Consider the following 22,132-nt stretch of genomic DNA (forward strand, 5'->3'; position numbering starts at 1 on the left):
TAAAGCTTAGGTAACCATACGACAAGTCTAAACAATATTTTCTTTTTCTTTTTTTACCACTGTGTGACTGAACGTAGCTTCAAATCACTCTGTTGATTTAAATGTGTTAATAACATTCAAGATTTCTAGTATTTTATTACTTTGACCAAAAACTTGACGAGTTAAAGCTCCATCACAAAGCAACGACTTGCAGTTTTTTTGTTTTGTTTTTAACAGTGAGCTTTAGTTTCACTCTGTGTTGTCAAGAGAAATAAAATGATTCCCTGCTTATTTTCAAACAAAGTTAACGTGAAAATGAACACACTCGCCAAAACATACCTGCTGGAGAACAAGCATATCTGTATATTTTAGATGATATTGACTTTTGGAGCGTTATAGCATTTATTCATTTTATGTACATGGGGTTGTTGTAGTTAATTTTACTTGTGTATTTATGTGCTTATTTAATGTGCTATTTAAAGCCAGCCAAAGAGGAGTGTGTGTATGTGTGTGTATGTGTGTGTGTGTGTGTGTGTGTGTGTGTGTGTGTGTGTGTGTGTGTGTGTGTGTGTGTGTGTGTTCTGTGATGAGTTTAGCTGCTGGAGAACAAAGTTGTGTTCTATTACTCGAGGTTTACGTGGTGATGTGATGTGATGGCCGGGGAGGGGGTTAACTGTGAAAATTGTTCAATGTGTTATAAAGAACAACTCTGTATGTGTGTGTCTGTGTGTGTCTGTGTGTCTGTGTGTGTGTGTGTGTGCTGTTAACGACCCAAGGTCCAGACGCATAAGTCTGTTATTGCTTCATAAACAAAGCATCTTGTCACTGCCAACTCCTGTCACCCTCTCTCTGTTTGTTGTGCTTTTCTTCTCCTCCCTTGTTTCACTCTCCTTCTTTCTCATCAATCCTTTTTTATGTCCCGCTCGCACAAATCTTCTTTCACATTTCCTCCTGTTTCTGTTTCCTTCCTTATCCTACTCTTTTTTTTTTTTTTATCTCCCCCATATTTCCTACCCTCTCTTCTTCTCTCCATTTTACCTCATTCCATTTAAACTCATACGTCTCTTCACCCATTACTTTCTCTTTTTTCTCTTCTTTTTACTCGTCTCCTCCCCCTTTTCCTCTCCTTTTTTATGTCCTCTCTTCTCCTCTTCAATCTCATTTTTGTCCTCGCACCAGTTTTCTCCTCTTCTTCCTATTTTTACCTGGCACATTTTCGTACCCCTCTCCATTTTCCTTTTCTCTTCCCTCTCTTCTCCTCCTCTTCCTCATCACCCTCTCCTCTTCACACTGCTTTAAAGAATAGTGATTACTCACGCCTCCTAATATTGCTTCCATGCGTTGCCATGGCGGCGGCGCCCTCAGATGGAATACACTCCTCCTGAGTAACACTGGATACTGAGAGAGAGAGAGAGAGAGAGAGAGAGAGAGAGAGAGAGAGAGACTGAGACTGAGACTGCGGACTCACTGTAAGCCAAACGCTGATGTCATTCATTATGTCTGAATGGCAAGTGTTTTTCAAATGCGTTGTTTACTACAGTCAACACAAAATATCTATTCATTTACTCTCTCTCTATGTGTGTGCATATATATATATATATTTGCATGCCTTAACCGTAAAACATTCCTTTTAATGTCATCAAAAAACCGCCCGTGCAATTTGATTAGAGGCAAGAAAAAACATGGTTTTTTTTGGGGCTGACATTTTACATGTTACACATGCACGGCATACAGACGAAGTGACGCAATTAACCGTAGCGCAGCCGAATAGAACCCGATCCACATCCCACAGCAAATCCAAATATGCACAAAGCAATTAATGTTGGTTTTGTGTCAAAGAAAATGGAACCATTGTCGGATAACTCTGTGGTTTAATTGAACATCATAAATGTAAAAAAAAATAAAATGTGAATTGCTAAAAAAAAAAAAGTCTATTCCTGTATGAACCGGCTGCAAAAATAAGTTTTGCTCTCCTCTTACTTGTTTCTCATTTGTTTGTCTTACTCACCGTCTATTCAGGGAGATACAAGTGGGAGATAAATGGAAATATAAACAACAGGCTACGTCGTTATCCGTCTGCCGTACAATTCACCGAGGCTTCCTCTCATCTCGGTGTTAGTTTCTTCACATGTGTATTCTCAGCAAACTGGTGAGAATAGAAATGTAAATGCTCAGAGAGGAGAGTGGGAGGCAAAGCCAAGTGAGGAGAGGAACTACTAGTTATGCTGACGAGAGAATTACCCTCATTTACTCTCGATCAAAATCCCGACAGAGAGGCAGGAACTGTTGCCCAGATAAACCTTTCAGTAAGTTCTCAAAAAAACCCCGTCCTCTAAAGTCTCGATGTGTCGCCATGGTAACTGTGGAAGGATGAGGAGTTGTTTTGTTGCAGCTGAGCAACAGTGTGTGTCGTCTGGCCTCAGCAGAGACTCACACTGAGTGTAAGAGTGCAGGGATCTGTCAACATAAGAGGACTAAAAGGCACATTTTCACATTCAAACAGCGGCAGAGCTCAGGCTCCAGTTTGACAACTTAATTGAAGATGAGGAAAAAGAAAAAGGGCAGACAAAGATAAATTAGGAGTCATTCATCACTGGCTTAAGTTAACGCAGCGTGTCGTACAGTTCCAGGTAAAGATTTTCGTAGACCCAAAGGTTTATTTTTCCTCTTCAAACCGATTACTATGTCGTTTTCTTTATGTCAGTTGGGATTATTGTGAACTTTGTTTGGACAAGTGCAGGGTGGAAGCTTAGCGGCGCTACAGTATATCCACATCTCAAGCCTGTCGTCTTTAATACTGAAGCCAATATTTCATTTCAGACTCAAAACTCACTCAGTTTTTTTTTTAATGATTTTTTTTTTTTTTTACAAGAAATGTTTTTGCCTCCCAACCAAACCAACAAGCTTTTTCTTAAGAGAATATTTTATACCAACGTTTTTGTGCTGTCCACGTTCAACTTATTAAATAAATTGTGTTTTGCACTATAATAAATTGACACTGTGTATTTTTTTTTAAATAAGTGAATGAGCTGCTTCTTACTGCTGAGATGTAATTGTCGGTGTGTGTGTGGTGAAGTAGAAGCACATTACAGATGGAAATGCAGGAAATCTTCTTCATTATTCCCTTAGTCTAAGGAAAGGTTTCATTTTCAAGTCATCTTGGCTGCACTCCATTATTAACCACATTTTATAAATCTCTTTGAAAAACATTTTATTTTTGTTCATTTTACTACTTTAAAGACAAATCATTGTGTATTTTTTTACTGACTCATAGAATAACTAAATAAATAAAACTAACACAGGTTGTTAACTTCACCATGTTGCAGATGGAAGATGAAAAAGATTGTTAGTGCCCTTTTTTTTTTTTGAATGACATGTTTCCACAGTTGTTGGTGTCCTCTTTTGTCCTCTTCATCAGGAGGATGACCATTTCTTTTAGCAATATTCCCCTAAAATTAATTATATATATATATATATATGTACATATGTATTTAACACCTCTCTTTAGAGGACATGTGACTGTAATTGGTAATTATACTGTTGATTGCTCTATGGTGGAGGTCAGTAAAACACATCCACAACAGTCACATGGACTCATATTAATCCCAGTCCCCAGATTAATTGAAGGCAGCCTGAGCGAGGGTCACTAAATTTTGGTTCAAGAATGTAATGTTGCTTGTGGTCCATCACTGGGATTATGTGACTGTAAAAGTCAGGGTTTCTCAATCCTGGTCTTGGGGACCCACACTGCCCCGCATGTTTTAGATGTTTCCCTGCTCCAACATGCCTGATTTAAATGTTCGCCTCATCAGCAATCACTGATAATGAGCCGTGTATTTAAGTCAGGTGTGTTTGAGCAGGGAAACATCTAAAAACATGGAGTGCAATGAGTCCCCATGACCAGGATTGAGAAACCCTGACATATACAGTGCTCGACTAATGCCCTAAATTAACAGCATATGTAAATAATTATGTATGTTTCTATAACGGTTAATAAACCAGTATGTAGAAGCTCTTTAACCAAAATGAGATTTTTAATGCTAAAATAATTATTTTTGTTATCCATAAACATTTAGATGTACTGTATTTTACTGCAGAAAGAAAAACATGAAAAACATAGGAAAGCACATCATTATTTCTTGATTAAGATTATAGTCAAATTATAGTTATTTACTTGCATTCCTGACCAGAGACATTAGGTTTAGTGGTTGAATGTTATGTTGAATGAAATCAGATTGTTTTTATGCCAAATAACAATAACATTTTTAGTTTTAAATTTTATTTAAAAATATATATATATATTTATATTTCTCAAATAGTTATGTTTTCTTGTTTTTATGACAGGTGATCTCATAAAATGACTTTTACACATAGACTGGGAGGAAAACTGATGTGGGGTTTTTTGTGTGTGGTAGTTTTGTTGTATTGGGTTTGTACGGAGCCCCCGAAGTGACAAGAGAAAAAAAAAAGACACTTTTTTTTTTTTTTTTGGAAATCTCGAGTTTCCAAAAATACTATGAAAAGAAAAATGTGGGGAAAAAATTGTTTCATCTTTTTTTGGAAACTTGAGATCTCGAGTTTCCAAAAAATTATGAAAAAAAAAAAAAAATACAATTCATAATTCTTTTGGAAACTCAACATTATTAAACATTTTCTGGGAAAGCTGCACCCAGTGGGTTTTTTAATACTGCATCACTGGTTTAAACAGTTGCATCATACAGAACCACAGAAGCCTCCTGACGTGTCAGGTCCATGTTTCTGGTCTGATTTATTCAAATCCAACATTTTCCTCCCCTTATTCTTCTCATTAATCACACATTGCATCTGCATAAAGAGTCACGACAACATCCACACACTTAGATTTAAATGTACTTTTATTGATGATCACCAGGCTGTTTCCCTTTTACAATGAATCTGCAGTAGTTCTAGTTTAACCAGTTTAAGAGAGAGACAGAGAGATATTGAATATTGCACCGAGAAAGAAAAACATAACTAAGATTAAACAATGCCAACAAAAACAGAGTGTTGAGAATAAAACAGAACTACCAATACAGCGTCTTCTTAACAACATGTTAATAGGGCAAACAATGAAAGCACAGCCCAGTATTATATTAATGTAGGTCATTACAGTACCAGTTAAGACAAGTAGCTTTTTTTTTCTCAAATATACCTCTTTAAAATAGCATTATATGTTTTTTTATTATTATTTCCATGTTAAACAATTACATTCAGGATTATAACTAAATAAATCACATGCAGAGATTAGATGGAGAGATGACACCATGTTGTGATCCAACGATAGCTTCAGTTTTAAATGCAGGTATGGAGGATGAAATCGAAGTGAAGGATGCACTTTTGTTTTTTCTTTCCGTATCTTGTCAGCGTCGCGTGTTTATTTAAGCGGAGTTAATCTTACTGTCACTAAAATCTGCTAAAATGAACATGTTTTACAGGATGGATAGTTGTTTTATTTCGTTTCGTGTGTGTGTTCTTTCCAGAGCGCCGTGTACGGTACATTAAGTGCACACGAGAGATTTGTTTAATTTTTTATTGACGTTTTTTGTTTTTTGAGTTTGCATGTGTTTCAAGTCATATTCAGGTAAAAAGGAAACGGTTTCAGCTGCAGCTTTTTTTTTTCGTGTGTTCCTGTTATGGCATCTCTGTTCACATCTCTAACTGATCTCCTCTCGCGTAAAAACAGACCTATCACTGAACAGAGAACAGCATCTGCTCATAGTCCCTTCAAATGCATTACCCGTCTGTGCTAGTGTAAATGTTTTTTTCTTTGTCTATTGTTTTTGATCCAGCAGCGTTCATTAAATAGTACCAACTCTACATTCAGAAAAATAGATCTCCTTTATAGTGCATTCAGCTTTCTGTATAGTCATACAGTTCAGTGTTGAGTGAATCACAGCGTTCCGCTAATGCCTTCAGCTTCTCAAGACTGGGTATTTGGAATCTGCCAACTTAAAAACATCACCCCAAAGACAAGACGACTAAGTCCAAGCATTCACAAAGTTTAGATCCGTACGTTAAAATACATTTCCTTACAGCACTGCAGACGAGGTGAGAAGGCCTTTTTGCTTGATCGGTTCTTCTCTAGTTTGAAATGTTACGGAACTTTAATTAATCAACTCCTTCCAGAGTCTGTACTTTAATGTATAAATATTCAGGGGGATTTAAAAAGAAAAAAAGGAAGCTATATTTGCCTATACAATAAATAATGAGATGCATATCAAGGCATACACAGCGCAGAATGGTCCAGTATTGAGCCAGAAAAAAACACCCTCTGATTTGAAAGAGCAGAGCAGCAGCACAGAGGCTTTGGATGATGAGGTAAAAAGTCAGCAGAACAAATTGGCACTGGTCCCAACTAACACAGGTTAACGAGATGTTTTAGTTTTCTGAAGGAGGATTTTCGAGACTTTAAATCAAGGACTGGGAGAAGTTAAGCAGAGTGGCCGCCTTCATTTTAGTTGTTAACATAAACGGAAAATGCTGGATTCAAACATGGGATCGCAAACCTGCCCTGTCTGACCTCTCTGAGCTGTCCTCAAGCCTCAAATAAGAGAGTTCCACATGCTTCTCAGCAAAAATTGTAAGTGAATGATTATGTCTATAAGTTACTCTCGAGTCCGTCTGTGAACAAGCAGAAAGACCTCTCACACTGAGCCCACTGAAGAACCCACTCGCCACATAACCCTAACCAACAGAACATGCTGCGCAATAAAAACAGCTACACGTCGTGTGTATCGTATATATGTATAGTCTCTCTCACACGCGCAGGCACACACACAACTACTTAGAACACATTCCTTCTTCATAACTGCGTTCCGGTGCAATCGTAATCATCACATTCATGCTCATTCTATAAATATTACTCTGGGATTAATATTAGATCATCGCTTCTTATTAAATATAATCGTCCCTCCGTTTTTTCCGAGGAGCGTCTTGTCGGTTATGTTATATTACAGTGAGACTTTCGTTTTTCAGCTGCGACACTAAAACTCTCTGTGCTTCAACGAGAAACAGACATTTGAGTTCTAAACTCCTGTTTGGTGAAGACATTCATATTTGTTTGGAAGTTTATCAGAGTGACAGTTGGATTTGACAGCGTTGACATTATTTCATCGGTTTGGACGAACGCCAGTGTCCAAACTTCTTCAGTGTCCTGGGTGTGGATCGTTGGTTTGTGTGTTCTTGATGTGTCTGCTTTGAAAATGTCTCTGAAGTGTTTTGCCACAAGCTAAAGGCACATGAAAGAAGCCTCTTGTAACACATTTATCACATGGAATTCTCCTGAAAACACCCCAAATGTATACGCACTAAACTACTGTAATGCACCGGCATATCAGACAAACTTTCTTTGCTACATTTGCCACAAGTTACTACCTCTTGTGTCCCTTTCTGAAATCGATGGAGACGACAAAAATGTGGGTGGAACAGGAGGAAATGATGATGAAACCTTTTCTCAAATACTCAAGAGTCATCATTTGCTTTCATCGTCACAAAAGAAAAAAAACAAACAAAAACATGTTTATGAATACTGGATTACACATAACTAACAAAGACCGTGACGGAGAAGAACGATCACGTCCAGCAGAGATATGACGTGGTGTAAAGACATTGTCCTTTTTGCCTGTTGAATTCACTGGAGCATGGACGGCCCAAACAGTGTAGTGAACCCTATCTACACTATACTGCATTCCACACTTGAAAAAGCTGGCTAAATTAAAGATTAACCCTATATTTCTCTGCTAAAACACAAGCGTCATGCACCAGCAAAACCGTGAAAGCCGAGAAGAAAGATTTCAAAGAGCGGAAACTTCAGGCAACCTCCTAAAACTTCACCACGAATGACGAGAGTTATTTTTATTTTTATGATTTTTTTGTTTTGTTTTGTTTTCTGTTTTTTGTATCCAACATAACATCACTTCATGTCACTATTGAGCAAATCCAAACACTAATGTTAGTGTGAGCAGATTTGCAAAGGATGAGTTCTGCCCATCATCAATCTGAAGAAACTATTGATTGCTGGAGAAGCTGGAGAGATGTTGTTTTTTCTTCAGAGTCCAATAAGAATTCATGTAAATTCATGTGTTGCCACTAGTTTGGCCTTTTGAATTAGAAATGTGCCACGTGGGAGTGTTTCAAATTTTGAATTGTGCCAAAGTGCAAGAGTCGTGGGATACAGTGGGATAACTAGTCTCCATTTGTCTGTACGATATGATTATGTTGTTGTTGTTTCTATTTGGAGCATGTTAGGGCAGGTGTTTAACTGACTGAAGAAAGTAAACCTTAAAAAAAAGTAAAGTATTTCAATGAAGTGATTACCTTACTGTCACAGAAAGCCTAAAACACTGAGATTTGATTTCATTTAACAGAATTTCGTTGTGCTGAGGGCTGCAGCAGGATGTTTGTGAGTGGTACCACAGGGTGAGAAGCGCTGAAGAAGCAGAAAGTGCCGTTTGCTCTCGCTCCATTTTCCCTTTGTAAGCAGCTCATGGAGGCGGGGGGTGGGGGTGTGGAGGGGAACGCAGGTGGTGTGCTCGTGAAGCTTAGAACTCAATCTTGCAGGCGGGGAAGGACTCGTCCTGCATGACCACAGTGCTGCTGGAGGCCAGAACCATGATGTTCAGGTCCTGCTGCCTCTCGTGCGTCTGCTGGTACCACTCCCGCGTCACCTCCGTGTCGTGGGTCGGGATCAGAGTCACCTGAGGTAATGAGGGGGAAACGATTTAAAATACCAGGAAGGGAGAAAAAGAAAGTGCACTAAATTCAGCAGAAGGCATTAAAGGAGTAGCTTAGCATTTTTTGGAAAATATATCTTTTTGCTAACCCTTTAAGGAACTACTCAACTATTTGGTCGACCACACTTTAAGTCACTATATCTCATTGAAAAATGCATCAAGCTGAACTCACTAACACTAAATTAATGCAACTTGTTCTGAATGTTGTACTTTATGAATTATGCAAACCAGGTTTATTATGAACAGACATCTCAACTGTTTGGTAGAGGCCTGTATCTGAAATACTGTAGGGTCTAAAAAAATATTTATAATGCAAAGAATCATTTTGGTGCACACCTTAAAGGGTTAAGAGGACTGACGACAAGTACAGTACATACTTTATTTACCTCGAGCCAGCAGCTAGTAAGCTTAGCTTAGCTTAGCTTAGTTTAGCATGAAGAAAACTGAGAGTTGCAGGTCGTGCCAGGTTAAAAAATCTATGTCCTCATGTGCATATTTCTCTAAATCTCAATTTTCTTTAGGAATTTATTTTTGATGAATCTACAGACAGGGATGTGCTGTAAAAAAGTGGCCTCTACGTGTCCAAGCACACCATTATGCACCAGCCCAGTTCTTCCTAAACTTTCTATACGGGACCCACTTTTTAAAGATGGCTATAACTATTATGACCCAAATCACAATATGAAAACCATGACAAGAGCATTTTCTTTTTTTTGCATAATGTACTGTAGCAAGAAACGTACAGCCATATCTGGAAGCTACCTCATACCATTTGGAATTGGAAAACAAGCAATTTCCCAGAGAATCTTGGCAACTTAATTTGAAAACTTAATTTCATGCATGTTATTTAAAACATGTATAAATATAGCTTCAGTAAAAGTAGGGAAAATCCTGCGAAGTCCCCCATGACCCAGCTGTGAGTCCAGACCCAGTGTTTGAGAATCACTGCACTGACATGTAAGCAGAAATCACGCTGTCAACGTGCACCAACTTATGATAAATGGAGTGGTGAAATAAACACCTGTAAGTTAGAGCCCCACTGAGATTTGCCCTCCAGCAGGGCGTCCAGGACTCCACGGCTGGGCTCTCCACCGCCTGGCTCGTTCCCGCTCACAACGTAGTACGCAGCCCGCACTCTCTTAAAGAATTCCTGGTCCACGTTCTTGGCACTGCAGTGGTTGGGCACGTAGGCTAGGTCCACATAGATAGGGGGTCCAGGGGGCACGGCCGGACTTGTTTTTTGTGAGTTGTTACCTGGAGATGAACGAGATTATAAAATGATATTACAGCATAGTCTGAATCTGTTTTGGAGGCAAAGAAAACAGCTTGAAGAAATGTTAATAATTGACTGTGTGTCCTCACCAGAACTGCTCTTCACACCGTTCACCAAGCCTTTTCCTGGATTAAGGATCTCACTCCTGGAGCCCTGACTCTCAGACATCTTGATCAGCCTGGAGCTTCTCTCTGTGTCCTTCCTCCTGAGTGAGGCTGATCGTGGTGAGGCAGAGTCCTTAGTTTGCTTCACCGGAGTAGAGGACCTCTTCCTGACTTCTCCCTTACGGGCAGGAGAGGCAGACTTGGGTTTGCCCTTCCTGAGGCCCTTGGTGGTCTTGTGCTCCTTTTTGAGAAGTTTTTCTGTGCTGCTGTGGTCATTGAGAAGAGCCTCTGGGTCTACCATGCACACATCTGGGTGGGGAGGATGAGGAAGAGGGTCCTTCATTGGGGTAGGGAGGGGATCGTGAGTCCTCTGAGATGATCTTGGTGATGGGGGATGGCGGCCACCTCCAGCTCCACACGCAGATGACTTGTCCACTGGCAGATGTTCAGCATCTTCATCTGAGTCCAGGTTTCCTTCAGCTGTTATGGACGGACACTCCTCAGTTTCTGGAGGGACGTCAGAGTCTGACTCTGATGGCAAAGACTCACTCACTGATGTTGGTGGTGTCTCCTCTCCAGCTAAGGTCACAGCTAAACCAGATGACATTGCCCCAGAAGGCGGTTGTGGTCCTGGTCCAGTGTCTCCATGGTAACTCTGAGTGTGGTGGTGCCTCTCTTTGTGCGACCTCCTTTTCACAGAGTGCTGCTCCTGATCATCCTCATCTCCGTCCTGGAAGTGGTCACTGTGGTCCTCCTCTTCCTCGTCCTCCTCCTCACCTTCATCACTGGAGAGCTGATGAGGACTGGGGTTGATGAATGATGGAGAGAGTTCTCCTTTGTGATGTTTGTATTCACTTGAGGAGTAACCTGGAGGGGAGGTGGCACCGGTGTTCAAGTCTGATGGACGATCAGTCCTTACAGTCCCTTTGTGATGGGTATGTTGTGAAGAGGACATCGGACCATGACCACTGGCCATCCATTCTCTCGCCTCTTCTTTCTCCTCATTATCACCATAACCTGGAGGTGGCGCACTTGGGCAGTCATCGGGTTTATGGAGTAGCTCCCAATCGGATAAACTGCTCTTCCTCCTCAATTCTAATCTCTCTGGTAGCTTCTCCAGGAGTAGACTTTTCCCCTCCACACTTTTTTCCTCTCTTCCCTTCCCAACTTCTGCTTTTCCACTCATCTCTGGATCAGCTGTAGCTTTCTTATCTGAAATATCTTGAAATGTCTTTTCATCTAGTTTCTTTTCTTCCGTCTTCTGATCCTTTTCACACTTTTTGTCTTTTTCTGTCAACTTTGCGTCTGCCATTAAAAATGCAACCGCTCCATTTGTCTTTTCTTCCTTTGGCTCTGACGTTTCATCACGCTTCTCTTTGCCCTCTTCTGTTTTAAGCATGTCTGTTATGGCACATGAGGTTTTGATATCTCCACTGTCACTCAGTAGAGTATATGAGGCTGTCTGTTGACTTGTTTGCAACACCATATCAGGTTTAGACACAACAGTGGTAGAGGTGATTGTGACGGTCGTTGTCTCGGTGGCATACGCTGTACTTTCTACAACACATGACTCAGTTTTTGATGAAACGGTCTGTTTTTGCTCAGACATTTTTTGACATTCAATACGACATGGTAGGGTGCTGTCCTCCATTTCAAGTGTATCATGCTCCTTATCTTCTGCTGATCCTTGGGACCCCCTGTCAGAGGGGTCAGCCCTTTGGAGAGAAGAGACATCAAAGCAAGCCTCAGTTTGTTGTCGAGATGGAGCTGTAGCAGATGTCGATATCTTCGCTTCTAGCATATAAAAACTGTCAGTGCTTAGCTTTGTGTCACTTTCAGGCTCAGTGGAGTGTGTTTGATCCTCAGTTCCCTTGGCAGTGGTAGACGGGGCTGGAGAGGATGGCTTCGTCTCCTCAAAGTGACTGAGTGTAGACACTTGTGTTGTAGGTTTTGTTGCCACCTCCATGTACTCATCTCTCTCAAATCCTCCAAAGCAGGAGCTTGTAGAAGCTTTCATAAAAGACGGCTCCTCTTTGCCGAGAGGTGCGCCAGACGCTGATTCTGATGTCAACCTTTCAACATGGTCTCCAGACTGTTTGCTCAAAGGGCCAGAGGTTGAGGCTGAGGATGAGTAACTATACGATGTGGAGGAGTATGTCGTAGTAGAGTATGTTGATGTGCTAAATGTGCAGGGTGATGACTGAGTCTCCTCGTGTTTCGCAGTGAAATCAGGGGTGATGTGTTCACGTTCGTCCTTGACGCCTCCTTGGCTGTAATATTTATCATCACTAAGCTGGGAGAGATGGGATGCAGCTGAGATCAGCGGTGTCCCTTTCTTATCTTCCGTCAGTACTTGACTGTGTTCACTGTACAAATGCTCAGAATAATCTCTAAATCCGCTCGGCCTGATATCGGCGTAGCTTCCTGTTAGTGGAGGGGAGGGACTAGATGCAGGCTTGGGCTCTGGTGGTGAAGAGCAGCCTATGAAACAGCTTGTGGGCTTTGATTGACAAGTTTCTTTTTGCAGAAAGCTTGCAGATTGTGATAGCTTTTCTTCATCAACTTTATGTGACTCTGTAACTTGAGGGGAGGTTACATCGTCTGTCAATGACAAGCTGGCCTTTGTGGTTGTTTCAGGGGGGAAATGTTTTTTGTCTGCGTCATCTTCTATCTTTGTTTCAGTAAGTTTGGGTGCGGCAACAGAGATTGCGTCCACTTTGGGGCCCGTTGATGGAATTACTTCTACGCCATTGGGTTTGGATGTAGCCGTATCACCGGTGCTGTCCTCTTCTTTGAGTGGTTTCATGTCAGGAGACTGTGGTTTTTTACTGATGTCCTGCTTGTCTGTCTCTGTGATTTTGGACGCTGAGGCACCATCGGGTGTTTGTTCGCTTGATTCGGGCAATGGAGATTTCTTATTTGAGTCCTCAATCTCTGCCAACCTGGCACTATCATCAGGACTAAGCCTGCATATTTCTTTTTCAGACTGCTCTCTTGCACCTTTTTCCATATCGACATCACTTAACTCTTCTTCCTCCTCTTCCTCCTCTTCGTCATCATCATCGTCCTCATCATCATCGTCGTCCACACTGAAATCTTCCCCTTCTACAAGTAACCTTTTATCTATCAGGCTTGCCTTTCCTACAGGAAAGTCTGGCATCGCTCTACAAGTGGCAGAACTGCTGATTTGACTATTATCAGAGGCAAGAACATTATCATCGATTTCATGTCTTCCAAATGTGACGGCCGTTGCAGCGTTCGGGTCAGCTGATGCTTCTATTTTTTGTTCAGGGGATGGCGTGGGAGGTAAAATGTCTTTTTCTGCAGGTGAGTGGCGACCAGAGGACAAGAATTCTCTTTCATGATCAGAATCTTTTAGTGACTCAGCAAGTTTTTCCTTCTCTTTTTCTGAGCTTTTTCTCTCTGTAAATTCTCCAAAGGGTACAGGAGGAGCTGAAGCTTGCACACCAAGATCTGATTGGCTCCATGGTGGAGTTGGCATGTCTTGTCTTGAAGTCATGCTTGCTGATTGAGCCGCTGTGGCGCCACTTTCTTCCCTCATCCCAGGGTGAAGTGCTGCTGCATCGCCTTCCTTCATATCCTCTTTCTCTTTCTCTGATCTCTCAGGTTTGTCCTCTTTGGAAGTGAAAGAATCAGACTCAGCAGCTTGGGACATCTTGTTGTCATGCATGTCAATGGAAGAAAAGCTCTTGTGAACGTGAGTTGTATCTGGTCTTTCTTCTCTTTCTCTCTCCTCCTCTTGGCCTTTTTCTCTATCTTCGCATCTCGGCGAGGTGCTTTGACTGTGGTGGCTGCTCCTTTCGCTCTCTGTGAGGGACACCGGGCTGTAGTCGACTCTGCTGAAGGACAAAGGCTCTTCTTTGTACTGATCATCAAGCAGGAACATAGCCCCTCCTGCCTCTGCCTGGCTTGATCTTCTGTTATCATCAACATCAATGTCTATGTCTATGTTGTGATCAAAACCTAAAGAAACTTCACTCTCTTCTCTGGAGTCCAAGTCGAGATGTTTTGGGATGGGCTTTTCATACGGATCATACTTGGATGCACCAAAGGTTTGATTCTCATCTGGTCGGCTCCCACTGACAATCGCGTGCTCTGAGGTTATTTTTTCACCGCTCTCAATTTTGGCAGTGTCTAACTTTATTGCATCGGTGTGTGCAGCATCTTCAGCGTCCTCTCTGCCCAACATAAAATAAGAACAAGGCTGTGAAAACCCCGGAGAAGCTGCTTCTCTTTCTCCTTCCATCTCCCTTTCTGCTTCTTTCCCTGGTTTCTCAGGTGGCTTCGTCTTTTCTGAAGCAGTATCTCCAGGACTCCTCTCTTGTTGTGGCATATCCTCCATGCTTGACTGGCTCTCAGTGCTTGAAAGTGTGCAGCTCCTGGGTTGACTGTCTGTGCTTGACACCGTTGACAACATAGGCTTTTTCTCATTTGAGTCTGAGACAGGTTCTGCTGAAGCAGATGGGATATGAGAAGCTGGATCTTGTTTTGGAATAAAGGTTATCTCCTCCTTTGTGGAAATATCAAAGGAGAGCTCTGGTTTGGCAGGAGGAGCAGTTTCTGTTTTTACAATTGCTTCGTTCGACTTCAGTGAACTTCTGGATTCGTCAGACTCCTTTACTGTTTCATCTATAGAGGGCTCCTGCATTGTAAGTGTAGGAATGACGACTGTGGTCTGCTCTGGTGTTAGTGGTTTAGTTTCCAGTGTTGTTTCAGATAAAGGCACACCTGTAGACGAGACTGTCTGATGGTCTGATTTTATTGGCTCCACTGACAAAGGTCTGGAACCTGCTCCTCCCATACAGATGACCTCTTCCTCCTCCTCCTCCTCATCTGCATCTTCCCTTTCTTCATCGGAGGACTGAACCACAAATGCAGCCTTGAAATCAGATTTGGATGCTAATGCTTCCCCTGTTTTTGTCTGTGTAGGTTGTTTGACCGTTTTGTCCTTGTCTTTCTCCTGTAATTCCTCTCTTTCCCATTTCTCCTCTTTCGTGTGTTCTGCATCAGATGAGTCATACTTTACATTCTCTGTGATCTTGTCCGTCTTTGTGTCTCCAACATCCTCTTCCTTAATCATCTTGTCCTCTTCTGCTGTTTTGGTCTTTTCATCTTTGTCTTCAGTCTCATAACTGTACTCTTTTTCTTGTTCTTTTTCCATTTTCTGTTCTTTGCTAAGCTCAGCAACATGTGTATCATCCTTTTCTTTCTCCGTCTTCTCTTCTGGACAAATAGTGATTTTGGCTTCTTTGTCTTGTTTGTTTTTCTCCTCCTCGGTGTGATGTGGAGACACAGATGAGTCGTGTCGCACTTCTGCTGATACAGCACCAAGTGTGACTTTTTCTGACTGACCAACAGGAAGCACATCGGATATTTCTTTACATCCATGTTGTTCACTTATGTCACAAATATCCTTTTTAGTCGCCTCACCTTCCAACATCTGACCCATAGTGAGGTCTACCTTTTCTTTGTCATCCCTCTTTGGTTCAGACTCAAATGAATAGTCATGTTTCTCTCTTTCCTCGTCCTTGGTGCTGAATGTTGGATGATCTGTCTCCTGTTTTTTGGATTCAGTTTCATGACTTTCCTTTTTGTCTACATCTTTAATTTCCTCCTTGATGGTTTGTGTTTTAGATGGATCTTTTTCTGTTGCATCCTGGGGCTTCTCAGCTGTGGATTCTGTTTCTTTCTCAATCTTCATGTCATCTATTTCGGTTCCTTTTAGTTGATGGTCTCCCATAATGGCCTTGTGGCCAGAAATGTCACCCTCCACCTGTTCTTTAGTGTCCTCTATTATTTGTTTGGCAGCAATGTCAGTTTTTTCCACAGCGTTGTCATCTGTAGACGATTTAATAGATGAATCAACGATATCGTTTTCCTTCTGCTCTTCTTGAACCTGAAAATGTCCATCAGAAATCTCCTCTTTCTGTGTTTCTTTTGCCTCCTCCTTGATGATACTTGCATCAGATGTAACTTCCTTCAATTCAACCTTCGTCTCCTCATCCTTGAAGGACTGAACACCAGCAGAGTCTTTGCTTTCTTCCTCCATGGATTGTTTAATATCTGACAAATCTTTCTTAACTATGTCTTTATCCTTTTCAGTGCTGCTGTCCTCCTTATCCACTACTTTCATCTTTTCTTCTTCTATTGATTTGCCAGCAGAAATGTCTATACTGACATCTTTCACCGTTTCGTCCTGCACGGTGGGTTTAGCAGGAAAAATGTCAACCCCTGAACTTGTTTGGTCCTCGGACGTCTTGACAGTGGAAATTGTTACATCGTCCTCCATTGCAATCAGTTTGACAGCAGAAGTGTCATCCTTATCCTCACTTGCTTCTTGTCCCTTTTCTCCTTCCATTACAGGTTTGACAGCATCCTCACAGATTTCTTTTGCTTCTACCTTTATTGGCGAAGCAGGAAAATCACCATTATCTTGACATATTAACCCTGGCTCTTCCTTGAGTTTGGTAACTATGTTGCCAACAGCATCATCTTTACTTTCCTCTCCAACTAAAGTATCGTCCTTGGATGTAATTTTATCTTTTTCCTCCTCTTTGGCCTCTTCTTTTGGTTTAATAGCTGAAGAATCATCTTTATTTACATCATCTTTCTTGTCTTCTTCTATTGTAAGTTTCAAGATCACAGCATCAGCCTCGAGCGCTGACACATCCTGCTCCGTAGAAAGTTTGACAGTTTCATCTTCACTTGTCTCTTTCTCTTTTTCTTGCTCTGTGACTGGCTTGGCAGCTTGACTCTCACCTTTGCTCGTTGTTAAATCCTCCTCCTTGGTGAGGCAGATGGTTGAAACAGTATCTTTACAAATCTCTTGTCCCTTTCCAGCTTCTATGGTAGCTGGAGTCACACCATCCTTAACAATAATTTCCTCTGTGGTGAGTTTAATTTCTGTTTCGTCACCTTTCTCTTTCTCATCTTCACTCACTTTGATGTCAGATGTTTCTGTGTCCTTTAGCTTTTCCTCTTCAGGAGGTGCAATAGTGGGTATATCGTCCTTTGCCTCTTCTTTAATTTCATCTTTCACAGGCTGGATATCAGTGACATGGGCCTTTTCACTATCCTTTTCTTGGGGCTTTACTGAGCTAAAATCAGACAAATCAATCTTTTCTGTCTCTATTTCATGTGTTTTCAAAATACCACTAACGGACACATCATCTTTTTTTAACTCTGTCTCCTTTCCCTCATCTTTGGTTTCGTCATCTGTTTTTGTATCTTTTTGCGTCTGTTCATCTTTGGCTTGTTTAGCCTCAGAAGAAACTATTTCAACCTCTGCTTCTTCAGGACCTTCAGGAGTCTGGTCTTTTTCAGGGTGTTTTAGTTCGTCTTTACCTGCTATATCAACAGTGATGGTCTCCTTTGTATGTTGCTCTTCTTTGACACCTTTAATATCTGGGATTTCATCCTTTACTGACCATTTCTCATCTTTTTCATCCAGAGCTGATTCAACAGGGGAAACATCGTCTTTGATGACAGATTTGGCTTCATGCTCATCTTTAATTTGTGTGACATCAAAGGTGTCATCCTTTTCTTTCTCATGTTCCACTTTGTTGGTTTTCATAGCAGATGTATCATCGTGATCGTCATCATCTTTCTTGCTTTCATTATCATCTTTAGATTTACCAGGAAGAGGCACTTGAGATTCTCCGTCTTTGAGCCCAAAACCATCATCTTCATCCTGTTGGCCGGATGAAATGACAGAATCCCTGTCTAACACAACTGGCTGAACTTCTGCTAAAGATGTGGCTAGAGCAGGTATTGTTTCCTCCCGTGTTCCTTCATCTTTTGACACAGGTGAAATTACTTTGTCTGTCTCTTTCATCATTGGAATGTCTTTTACGTCTTTTTCAAATGCTTTCTCAAAAGGTGTCACAACATCTACCTCAGGCTGACCCGTTTTCTCTTTGTCGGCATCGGTTTTTGCTTCATCCTCTTTCTTTTGAGTTTCGTCTTCGGTCGGTTTAACTACATGAGGCAGCTCCTCTTGCTTTTGCATCTCCGAATCAGGGAAGACCTTCATCTTGTCCTCCACAGGTGACTGACGAAGTGGAGAGTGAGCCGCACTTGATGGACCAGACTGTGGAGGGGAGGCCATTTTCACAGTGATATCATCCGGACTGTAGCAACGCTCCTCGCTCTCCGATGTTACTGAATCTGATCCAAAAGGTCTCGTAGGCACAACAGAGGAAACATCTTTAGGTGCAACTGCATCTATATTTTCCTCTTCGATTGGTAAGTGGACTGGTTTGGTATATTGTACGGACTTTGAAACAGGAGACACTGAGCCAGCAAGCTGGTGAATGTCTCTCTCTTGACACTGAAATACTTCTGATGACGCATAGCCCTCTTGGAGTTTTTCAAGTGAAATTTCAACATTGGGAGTTTGGTCCTCCTCCTCCTCCTCTTCTTCTTCTTCCTCCTCTGCAACAGGAGCCACTGTCTTCATTCCGCCAACGGGAAGCTGTAAGTCATCAGACGGAGACTTCATTTGTTTGTCATCCTCTAAAGAAGGTGGTGAAAGAGTTCCCGCAGAGAGTGGCTGCTCTTTGCCTTGTGTAACATCAGGTGAGCTTGACAAGGGAACAGCAGTTTGGGGTGGTTCGTCCGCCTGAGGAACAGCAGCAGATGCCACAGATTGATCTTCGGCAATCGAGGTAGGGAAGGAGGACACTTTGTCATATTCTGTGATGGACGTTGCAGAAGACACATGCTCCTCTTCTGCCAAGGGAGCAGTCATGATGTTTGTGAACACAGATACTTGCTCTTGCACAACCGGAATAATCCCTTTCTCACTGACAGCGGCAGCTTGCATCTCCCTCATGCCATGAATATTCACGAATGATTCAGTCTGATCTGGAACAGAGATGTCATAGGCACAGACGTCATATTGGAGGTGCGGTATCCTCTCCTCTGCCTCTTCATGAATCTCCTCATCTGAGATGGTCTGTTCTGTCTCTGGGTAGCCAGGGATGGTTTCGTCCTGGATGTAGGAGATGGCTTCAGCTGCAGCAGCCCCTTGAGCCACTGAAGTGATGGGAGCTGTGGCCCCTCCTACATGTGACAGGTAGCCTTCCTCATCCTCTTCTTCCTCGTATCGAGCCGTGCTCAAGGTTTCAGCAGTTTTGCTTTCAGTGACCATTTGTTCGTCAGCTAGATCTTCAGGTTTAACTTTGATCTCTTCATCGGCTATTACATCTAAATCTTCCACCTCTTCGAGTTCAGCTTTGTCTTCTCTCTCCTCTTCTTCTCCTTCCTCTTGCTCCTCCTTATATGAAGTAAACGGCAGCTGCTGTTCTGTCACAACCTTAGCTGAGAGATTTTCGGATTTCTCCATTTCTTCCATCTCATGTTTCCTGTCAAGCCCATCCTCTTTCATCTCCTTCCATTTTGACTCATCTTCCTCTTCACCTATCCCCATATCTTCCTCCTCCTCTTCTGTTCTCTCTCTGACAGGTGGGGCCACTATTTCTTCCTCTTCATCCTCTTCATCCTGAGATGCTGCTCCCTCATCCTCAAACTTCTGGGCCTCTTCTAATTCTCTCTCTTGTGCTAAGTCTTTTTCTTTGTCTTCAACTTCAGCTTCCTTTTCAGCAGACTTTGTGTCAGCTGGGATTTCAGACGATGTTTCTTGTGCTTCCTGCTCCTCTAGTGCTGCTGGCTCAGAGGGAACTTCACTGCTATCTGGTGGTTCTGCTGACACAGTCACAACCTCACTTTTTTTCAGTTCTTCAAAATCCTTGGTGAGGTCTTCAGGAGTGGAGATAATAGATATTCCTTCAACAGCTCCATTTTGTATTGGTTCAGGTTGAACTGTTTCAGGTTTTGGCTCCTCTGGTTTAGGTTCAGCAGGTCCAGTCTTTGCGCCTTTAATTTTCCCAGTTTTTGCTTTAGTCGACACTTTAGCTTTATGTAATGTCTTTCTCACTTCTGGTGTGAGTGGTTTTAGGTCAGGCTTTGTAATTTTTCTCAGCTCAGGTTTGGACGTGTCCTTCTTCTTGTCCTCTTTGGATTTAGCATCTTTCTTCTCATCTTTTTTTGCAGAGTCATCTTTCTTCACCTTCTTGAGCTCTTTCTTTTCCTTATCCTTTTTCTCGTCGAGTTTTGACACCCTTTCCTTCGAGTGCTTTTTAATGGATTTTTCTTTCAAGAGTTTTTTCTTTTCTGGAACTTCAGTTTTCGATTTTATCGTCTTGGTCGTCTTTTTCTCTTTTTTCTCTGATATATTTTCCTTCACAGAGTCGCTCTTTGCCTCTGTGGTCACTGACACATCCTCTTGTCCTTCAGTTTCTTTCTTTGTCACCTTTGCAGTCGTTTTCGGAGAGGATTTAAGACTCTCTTTGCTGTCTGTTCTTTGCTTTAACTTGGTCTGTTTTATAACCGAGGCAGGCGCTCCTGAGGCAATGTCCTTTTGTGTGGCTACAGGGTAGCGCAAGAAGTCAAGATGCTTTAGTTTTTCTAGCCCCTCCAGAATCTTGTTTTGTGGTGCGTTTCCAGGAAACAAAACTCGGACAATCTTTTCTGTCGGACTGGCAGGGAGCCAGACCACTAAGGCTGTAATGGATGTCAGATAGGGTACAGAGATTTCTCCTTCTTTCCCATTGGGCAGCACAATACCAGTTTTGGCCTTGCTGTTTCCTGCCCATTTCTGCATTAGAAATTGCATCTCTTTACTGTCTTTGACAGGGTTGAGAATGTACATGTCTAACCTTCCCACTCCCATTTTGTGGAACAGAGTAATGGGATCAATAGTGTTGCTCACTACACGACAGAGAGGCTCTGGTTTGATTCCGAGTTTGCTAAGGTACTGCAGCGTTAGCGAGGCCTCTTCGATGCTGCGTTTTACTTTGAGATTAGATTCTGGCATACGAAGCTTCTCTGGTACATTGAAAAAGACCACTCCCAGTTCGGGGGAAATCAGGTTCTTCATCCAATCACTGTAGTTGGTGGAACCTTGAGACTGCTCCTCCTCCTGTTCTGCTATCTTCCTCTGAAGAAGCCCATTGATACCGGGGAGATTGTCAGCGCCGATGTGCGTAAGTAGAATCGAGTCGATGCGGTCCAAGTGTCGCACAAGCTTCCAGAAGCAGGACTTTCGCTCGGAGCCTCCATCCACTAAGATGTTGAAGCCATTCACAGCAAAGAGAGCAGAGTCTCCTCGTCCACCGGGGAAGATGTAGCAACATGGTTTGGACAGTTTCAGGAAGCCTCCAGAGGTGGGCGGCTCCAGAAGGTCAAAAGATGAGGGCACGTCAACTGTCTCAGAGATGTACTCTGTGAACTCGGTAACGCCCTCCATCTTGGGGAGAACGGACTCGGGGTTTAGTTTGTACACCAGGAACTCCCTTAAGGTCTGCTGGTGTCCCAGGGAGCTCCAGCCCACCTCCCCGCGGCAGGACACAGTAAGTGTAGCCTGCTGCTTGGGGGCTGTGGTGCCCAGTAATTCACTGACCTGCAGCAGGAGGGACATATCCAGACACATGAGTCAGTGAGACAAGATCTATAACCATAAAAAAACACAAGAAAGAGCATTTCGAGAAAATATTTATCAATTTAACTGGAAAGTGGGGAAATTGCGGAATTAATTATCTCCACTTTATGTCATAGGATGACATTTATTCACTTGTATACATAATCTGAAGCCACTTTTTCACATTGTGATATCAGAAGGCAGCAAAATTGTTACATTATCTCATTTCATATTATGTTTTAATATAAATTCATCCAAGAAAAAGGATAATGACCATTTCCATGGAAATGTAAGATTCTGGTTCACCACTTTTGTTTCTAATATGATATTATTTGAATAAATACAGCTTATAAATACAGACCAGGCGGTGTACCTGAGATTTCATATTAAATTCTTTTAAGTCACATAATATGTGTTTAAAGTGTGAACCTTCATGGGACTGATCAGAGGACAGTAAATCTGACTCACCCCAAGATCAGTAAAGACACTGGCAAATGTCTGGGAGGAGAAAAACCCAGTTTGAAGA

The 22,132-nt window shown here is 42.1% G+C and overlaps 1 protein-coding gene across 1 annotated transcript; it reads right to left on the reverse strand.

Annotated features, from left to right (window-relative positions):
* Nucleotides 1-8,537: 8,537 nt before the first annotated feature.
* On the reverse strand, nucleotides 8,538-21,450 carry map1ab (microtubule-associated protein 1Ab; the record flags this gene model as incomplete). Its single annotated transcript, XM_083893743.1, has 3 exons — nucleotides 10,092-21,450; nucleotides 9,751-9,983; nucleotides 8,538-8,693 (listed from the first exon to the last, which is right to left on the reverse strand). The coding sequence occupies exons 1-3, from the start codon at nucleotides 21,433-21,435 to the stop codon at nucleotides 8,538-8,540; spliced, it is 11,733 nt and encodes a 3,910-aa protein (XP_083749869.1). The 5' UTR covers nucleotides 21,436-21,450.
* Between the last annotated feature and the right edge of the window lie 682 nt (nucleotides 21,451-22,132).

Source organism: Microchirus variegatus, assembly GCF_963457635.1.
Source record: "Microchirus variegatus genome assembly, chromosome: 8".
Lineage (NCBI taxonomy): Eukaryota > Metazoa > Chordata > Actinopteri > Pleuronectiformes > Soleidae > Microchirus > Microchirus variegatus.